Source organism: Arabidopsis lyrata (assembly GCF_000004255.2).
Source record: "Arabidopsis lyrata subsp. lyrata unplaced genomic scaffold ARALYscaffold_7, whole genome shotgun sequence".
Classification (NCBI taxonomy): Eukaryota; Viridiplantae; Streptophyta; class Magnoliopsida; order Brassicales; family Brassicaceae; genus Arabidopsis; species Arabidopsis lyrata.
This window is the reverse complement of record NW_003302549.1, coordinates 7,738,127-7,745,205: the sequence shown is the minus strand read 5'-3', so window position 1 is coordinate 7,745,205 and position 7,079 is coordinate 7,738,127. Positions and strand designations below refer to the sequence as shown.

General features: G+C 35.8%; 2 protein-coding genes and 1 long non-coding RNA gene across 3 annotated transcripts; 2 read left to right on the top strand and 1 right to left on the bottom strand.

Annotated features, from left to right (window-relative positions):
• The first annotated feature begins 454 nt into the window (after positions 1 to 454).
• LOC9305808 (metal-nicotianamine transporter YSL1) lies at positions 455 to 5,039 on the top strand. The gene is made up of 5 exons (XM_021017695.1): positions 455 to 946; positions 1,216 to 1,483; positions 1,562 to 1,696; positions 1,838 to 3,083; positions 4,832 to 5,039. The coding sequence occupies exons 1-4, from the start codon at positions 559 to 561 to the stop codon at positions 3,066 to 3,068; spliced, it is 2,022 nt and encodes a 673-aa protein (XP_020873354.1). The 5' UTR covers positions 455 to 558; the 3' UTR covers positions 3,069 to 3,083; positions 4,832 to 5,039.
• Positions 3,099 to 4,809, bottom strand: LOC110226432. The gene is made up of 4 exons (XR_002330447.1): positions 4,512 to 4,809; positions 4,170 to 4,267; positions 4,039 to 4,069; positions 3,099 to 3,453 (listed from the first exon to the last, which is right to left on the bottom strand). It is a non-coding gene; the product is annotated as an uncharacterized LOC110226432 (long non-coding RNA).
• A 498-nt stretch (positions 5,040 to 5,537) lies between the features above and the next one.
• LOC9303752 lies at positions 5,538 to 6,460 on the top strand. The gene is made up of 2 exons (XM_021018128.1): positions 5,538 to 6,036; positions 6,126 to 6,460. The coding sequence occupies exons 1-2, from the start codon at positions 5,742 to 5,744 to the stop codon at positions 6,302 to 6,304; spliced, it is 474 nt and encodes a 157-aa protein (XP_020873787.1). The 5' UTR covers positions 5,538 to 5,741; the 3' UTR covers positions 6,305 to 6,460.
• The last annotated feature ends 619 nt before the right edge of the window (positions 6,461 to 7,079 follow it).

Below are 7,079 nucleotides of genomic sequence, written 5' to 3'. Positions count from 1 at the left end.
AAACTAGCTATAATGGTTATCTTTGAAAAGTAACTCAAATTTAAGGAGAGTGGAATTTCTACACGTAATGCTGTCCGAGACATTTAATTATGGACGATGTGATTGTGGAAACAATTGTGTTTTCAAACCCTCTTGATCAAAAAGGACATTTAAATCATTGCATCCACTTCAACCACACACTTTCATTTGGCTGTAATAAAAAATTCAAAGATTCTTACAAAACAAGTGAAATGTCATTAAATGTCCCTTTAGAACAAGATGCTAACGACAATCTACTTGGCCACTTGACTTGTATACCAAATCTCTCCCAACTTTTGTTCACAGAATTTGCGTTTACAACTTTGGCGTTTGTGTTTTGACGGATTCGTCTACGTGGGACAATGCGCGTGTCCGACATGCGCACTTAAGAGGGTAGAGATAATGAGTTCTTTAGCTTTCCTTATATTCTCTTCCAAACCAAACAAAAAAAGAGTATTTTTTGTACGCTCAGGTTAAAGCAAAGTTTCATATTCCTAAAAATTCAGGTATTTATAAGTATCAAAGATAAATTCAGTTTCCATGGAAATAGAGCAGCGAAAGATCATGAAGAGAGAAGGAGAAGAAGAAGAAGACAACAATCAACTGTCACTGCAGGAAGAAACACCAGAAACAGAGGAAGAGATGTCTGGGAGGACTATCGAACCATGGACGAAGCAGATAACGGTGAGAGGAGTGTTAGTGAGCATCGTGATCGGAGTTGTGTTCAGTGTGATAGCTCAGAAGCTAAATCTCACGACAGGGATTGTTCCAAATCTCAACAGCTCTGCAGCTTTACTGGCTTTTGTCTTTGTCCAGACTTGGACTAAGATTCTCAAGAAATCAGGATTTGTTGCAAAGCCATTCACAAGACAAGAGAACACAATGATTCAGACATCTGCTGTTGCTTGTTACGGCATTGCCGTTGGAGGTAAAGAACATAAATTGCTTTTATTTCCTTTTAAATAGTTTCTTTGTTTTCTTGGGAAACAAGCAAAGATTCAGTGAAAGGATAAGTGAAACAGTTCCAATCATATTAAAATATATGAACTTTTTGAAAAACTTTTGGGTTGGTTGAGTCACAGCAAAAAAAGGGTTGAGATTGCTTTTGCTTTTGGGGATGTGTATGATATAAAATTTAAGTTGTGAAATTTTGATTAAAAATATTTTGAGTATTTTTTTTTTCCTTTTTTTTTTCAGGTGGGTTTGCTTCATATCTTTTGGGGTTAAACCATAAGACATATGTGTTGTCTGGCGTGAACTTGGAAGGTAACTCTCCAAAGAGTGTGAAAGAACCTGGCCTTGGTTGGATGACAGCTTATCTCTTTGTTGTCTGTTTCATCGGTCTTTTTGTTCTAATCCCTCTCCGAAAGGTTATGATTGTTGACCTTAAATTAACATATCCGAGTGGTTTAGCTACTGCGGTTCTCATCAATGGCTTCCACACACAAGGAGATGCTCAAGCCAAGTAAGTCCATTAACCTATTTTACAATAAGTGATATTGTTACTCAAGTGTCCTAATCTTTAATTGGAATCGATTTGCAGGAAACAAGTGCGTGGTTTCATGAAATACTTCTCATTTAGTTTCTTGTGGGGTTTCTTCCAGTGGTTTTTCTCTGGTATTGAAGATTGTGGCTTTGCTCAATTCCCAACCTTTGGCTTGAAAGCTTGGAAACAAACGTAAGCATAACTCTACCCAAAAGCAAAAATCAGACATTTTTCAGTGAATCAAGTCCTTTGTTTTGTTTTTTTTTTTTGGGGAAAACCACTGAATCAAGTTCTTGAATCATATATTAATTAATTAAAATCTTTTTCTTTCAGGTTTTACTTTGATTTCAGCATGACATTTGTAGGAGCAGGAATGATCTGTTCACATTTGGTTAACCTTTCTTTGCTTTTAGGAGCTATACTCTCTTATGGCTTAATGTGGCCTCTTCTTGACAAACTCAAAGGCTCTTGGTTCCCTGAGAATCTCGACGAACACAACATGAAGAGCATATACGGCTACAAAGTCTTCTTATCCGTAGCTCTAATCCTCGGCGACGGTCTTTATACTTTCATTAAGATCATCTTTGTGACCATTGTCAATGTCAACGCAAGATTGAAGAACAAACCTAATGATCTAGATGACGTAGGTCACAAGAAACAGCGGAAAGATCTCAAGGAAGATGAGAATTTCCTCAGAGATAAGATCCCGATGTGGTTCGCAGTTGCCGGATATCTTACATTCGCTGCGGTCTCAACCGTCGTGATTCCTCTGATATTTCCTCAGCTCAAATGGTATTACGTTATTGTAGCTTACATTTTCGCGCCTTCTCTCGCCTTCTGTAACGCTTATGGAGCTGGACTTACCGACATTAACATGGCTTATAACTATGGTAAAATCGGTCTTTTTGTTATCGCGGCTGTGACGGGAAGAGAGAACGGAGTTGTAGCCGGACTCGCCGGTTGTGGACTGATCAAATCAGTTGTTTCGGTTTCTTGTATTTTGATGCAAGATTTCAAGACGGCTCATTACACGATGACTTCACCTAAGGCTATGTTTGCTAGCCAAATGATCGGAACGGTTGTTGGATGCATCGTGACGCCGTTAAGTTTCTTCTTGTTCTACAAAGCGTTCGACGTTGGAAACCCTAACGGAGAATTCAAGGCTCCTTACGCTTTGATTTACAGAAACATGGCGATTCTTGGGGTGCAAGGCTTCTCTGCTCTGCCTCTTCACTGTCTCCAAATGTGTTACGGGTTTTTCGGCTTTGCTGTTTTGGTCAATGTCGTCAGGGATCTTACTCCGGCGAAGATTGGGAGGTTCATGCCGCTTCCGACGGCTATGGCGGTTCCGTTTCTTGTCGGAGCTTATTTCGCGATTGACATGTGTGTTGGGACTTTGATAGTGTTTGTTTGGGAGAAGATGAATCGGAAGAAAGCAGAGTTTATGGTTCCGGCGGTGGCTTCAGGGCTAATCTGCGGCGAAGGGCTTTGGACTTTACCTGCGGCGGTGCTTGCACTCGCCGGAGTAAAACCTCCGATATGTATGAAGTTCTTAGCTTCATAGGATCAGTCAAAGAGATAAGAGCAACATCAATGGTTGAATCCTTAAAAGGATTCTTAAACATATTTTAATAATAAATTATGACAATTTTGAAGTTAAGAGTTTTTGATGAATCCTTAAAAAAAAATTTGTCCAATGGTAGAGTCCTTAAGTAGATTTCTTAAAAAAAAAAAATTATAACAAATATTAGCATCAAAGTTATGAGAACTTGTTGTTTCACAACAGAGAAAGATTCAAAAATGTATTCTTTCCAGAGGTAAGAAATAAACTCAAGAAAAAGGAAAACATACTTAAGCCATCCCTTCAGCTTCAGCCTTTCTTGATAAGTGTTAGTCTCGGCCTTTCCTCTCAAAAACCTAAAAACAAATTGCTTTACACCAAATTATACCTGTCATTGAATAAGAAACAGACCAATTAAGAGACCAAAGGGTATTCAACTCCAGAAAGATAAGCACCAATAACATACTTAAGCCATTGTAAAATTGGTGTATAAATTTGAAAGCAGCAGCTAAACCGGTTAACTCTTTTATTAAGCAAAAACTACATATCACAGAGACTTGATTAACAAAACAACTCTCTACTCAAAGAAATTCCAAACAAAAAGTTTATTATTATTATATGGAATTCACCAGATTATGCTTCATCTGCAGAATTGTCCTTTGTAGAAAAAGGACTTATCCTCTGACTCAATTTACATTTTTGAGTTTGACCAAGAAACAAAACATGTTTTTACCAACATTTTCTTCTTCCATCCTCTTTGGCCAACAAAAACAGTCAAAGAGTTAAACACTTTTCGGTGCTATTTTTTAATCAGCATTATTCTTCTTTAATACTTTGATTTTCCACAATTTAAGAATTTATAAAAGCTTTAAAATGATGCTGAAGATTTGAAGAAATCAATGCTACTAACCTGGTAAAGCAATAAAAGCATCAAAGATCAGAAGGGTTTAATTAGGGATTAAAGGAAGAATACCTCTCTAGGCATGAGTGTCTTGGGAATAATTCTGTGGTCAAATAACACCAAAGATGAGAAAAAAGAGAGACTTATTCAGATATGTGAGTAAGCAAGTATGACACTTAAATGGTGATTAGATGAAGAGTTACCAAATAACATGGCGACCACCATCATGAACAGCTTGTGAAACCAAACCCATCAAACCTATGCTTCCACCTCCATAGACTAGATCAATGTTCCTTAAAACCTGTAATAGTATACGAAAAACAGAGTAAACCATCTTTCTCATTACAGATAGTTTCAGAAATGAGCTAAGAAGAGAAATCAAAACCAAAAAGACTATGTGGTGTTTCTTTTTTCTCTTTGATTTCTCTAAGAATCTGTGTGTGATCAAATTAATCAATTCCCAATTCAACAAACCTTAATTTCGATATAATCTAAAAAAACCCTAATTCATCACGATCTACACAATCAAACACATAGAATCATACCTTCAGAAAGCGATTGTGGCTTGATTTGTTGACGATTTGATGATCATGACGCCGGCTTTTCTCTTCCGATTTGTTCTTCGTCTTTCGGAGATTAGAAGAGAAGAGAGACAGAGAGAGATCGCAGAATGGTCGGGAAAGATTTTTTTTAATACTTTTTCTGTTTGCCATCAAAACTTGCCACGTATGCGTCTCTAAAAATCACAAAAAACTCTAAAGTAAGGAACGCACCTTACCATTAATCACATTTTTATTTATTTTTGGGTTTTATTCATAAGGATTCTCACCAAGAATCCCTTTAGAACTGCCCATTGGGCTTGCTCTAAGAAGACTTATGATGTTAGCGTAGTTAGAAGACGTCAAGGTTTATTAAACTCATCCTATTCTTAGAATAACAAGAAGAAGACTTCTGAACAAGAACATCTCTTTTTCTAGGAATTAAGAGTAAAATCTACTTACATGGAATCGTTGTTTAATCAAATATAATAAATTCATCCGGATGATCTTCGTGCTCTGTTTTTGCTTTGTCAACACATCTAGATCTGTTGCATTTCCGGTTATCAGCACACTTATAGGTCCGGTTATCTTTTATTGGGTATCTCTGAAATAGTTATGGGCTTGGCCCATAAATTTAAACAATGGTGAGTTGGTGTAACAACATTGTAATAAAACCAGCTATTTAAAACCAAATAATTTCACAATAAACCCCTATTCATTTGTTTCTTTTGTATATAGTAGTAAGAAATCCTTGTCCATTGATTGAATACACTAGATTTTAGTATTTTAAAATAAAGAACACTAGATTTCAATTTAAAATGATAAATAAGATAAGATTTTGTTAAGATATTCTACTCAAGAATTAAACTGCCTAATTCAATAAGGACCTTTTAGGAATAAAATCCCACAATATTCATCATCTACTAAATAGGTCAAGATGTATTTGACTATTCTTAAGAAAGAAATATTAATTCACTTTGACTAAATAAATGGACAATTAGGTAACCAAACAAAAACCACATGAAAGTAACAAGAGAGAGAATTAGGCAAACCAAATAAATAACTCACACAACCCACCGCTCAACCAACCAACCCCATCTTCTAATATATCTCTCCCTTCTTCTTTTTATTTCATTATCTTCCAAAATTTTCACCACAAACATTATATAAATTCCTCTTCATATTTGAAGAAAACATTAATCTTTTCTTGTAGAATTCTATAATTCTCGTAACTAAATGGCCAGCGAGGGAGTCGTAGTTGTCGGAGGGGAGAGAGAAGGGGCTGAGATCGTGTACGGAGCGGAAGAATGTTACAAGCAATCATTGGAGCTTCTAGAGGAGCTAGGGTTTCCAAAAGGAGTCATGCCCTTGAAGAATCTTGTGGAGTGTGGAAGGGTTAGAGCCACGGGTTACGTTTGGATGAAGCAAGACACTCCTTACGAGCATTTCTTCGAAGCCACCAACACTCGTGTCTCCTACGGTCTCGAAGTCACCGCCTATGTCGACAAGTGTTGTATGAAGAAGATGACAGGTAGGATCTGTGATATATCTGTAGATAATTAGATATATAGTTTTATTTGTGTAAATCATGTATTTGTTTTTGTGTGTACGTTTAAATAGGAGTGAAGAGTAAGCAGATGTTTTTGTGGGTACCTATCGTGGAGATGAGTATGGAGGAGCCAAAAAGCAAGAAGATTTACTTCAAGACTCCTATGGGAATCGGCAAGTCTTTCCCCGTTACCGCATTCATGGACGAGGAAGAGAAACGCAACTTTTACTTGGAGAATCCCAAAAATTAAACCATTTAATAATTATTCATTACTTCTTCTTGATTATGATAATTATAATTACATTTTCGGATGCTTTTATAATTTTTATTTTAATATCTTGTAAGGTTGCTCTATGCCATTATCAATAATACATTTTCTGGGAGCGTTGATTATTTTCCCTAAAAACGTTATTCATATAATCATATATAAGTCTTTTATATTTTTCAATCTATATGTGAGATTTTATTTTGATAATTATAAAGTGAAGTAAATTTTGATTTGTGTTAATGGACTTTAACTTATAATTGAAACGATCATATAGTAAAAATTTTCAAATTTGATATGCTTCACAAATTTTATTTATAGAATTATGTATTTTTTTTATAGGAAACCATAATTTAAAAAATCTCGCAACTATATATTTCACACCGTGGACGTTGAACGAATGTTAGTAAATCGAAAACTATGTACTAATTATAACGGAAATGCACTATAATAATTCACATATAGAGTAGTGATTCAAATATAACCGGCCGAAAACATATAGAGTCCTGTCAAAAACATATTCACCATTATACAACAAAAAGCCCTGTCCAAAATACAAATCTCGTCAAACTACTAGTGATTCCCTGAAACTGTAGAGTTTTGAATCGTTAATTCAAAAATTGTGGGATACTTAACCATCCATATAGACAATTTAAGTGATTCCTAAACACTGAAAAAGAAGAAATCGATATATTTTTGTTGGAAAGTGAAGGATTTTACGTCCGTTGGTAATGGTGAGGGCCTTTCGGATCATAGAACG

Excerpts from the sequence above, each read along its gene's own strand:
- LOC9305808 (XM_021017695.1), top strand. The coding sequence starts at position 559 with ATGGAAATAGAGCAGCGAAAGATCATGAAGAGAGAAGGAGAAGAAGAA. Across the intron at positions 1,484-1,561 it reads CAAGGAGATGCTCAAGCCAA|GAAACAAGTGCGTGGTTTCA; the intron begins GTAAGTCCATTA and ends ATCGATTTGCAG. Across the intron at positions 1,697-1,837 it reads TTGAAAGCTTGGAAACAAAC|GTTTTACTTTGATTTCAGCA; the intron begins GTAAGCATAACT and ends TTTTTCTTTCAG.
- LOC9303752 (XM_021018128.1), top strand. The coding sequence starts at position 5,742 with ATGGCCAGCGAGGGAGTCGTAGTTGTCGGAGGGGAGAGAGAAGGGGCT. Across the intron at positions 6,037-6,125 it reads TTGTATGAAGAAGATGACAG|GAGTGAAGAGTAAGCAGATG; the intron begins GTAGGATCTGTG and ends ACGTTTAAATAG.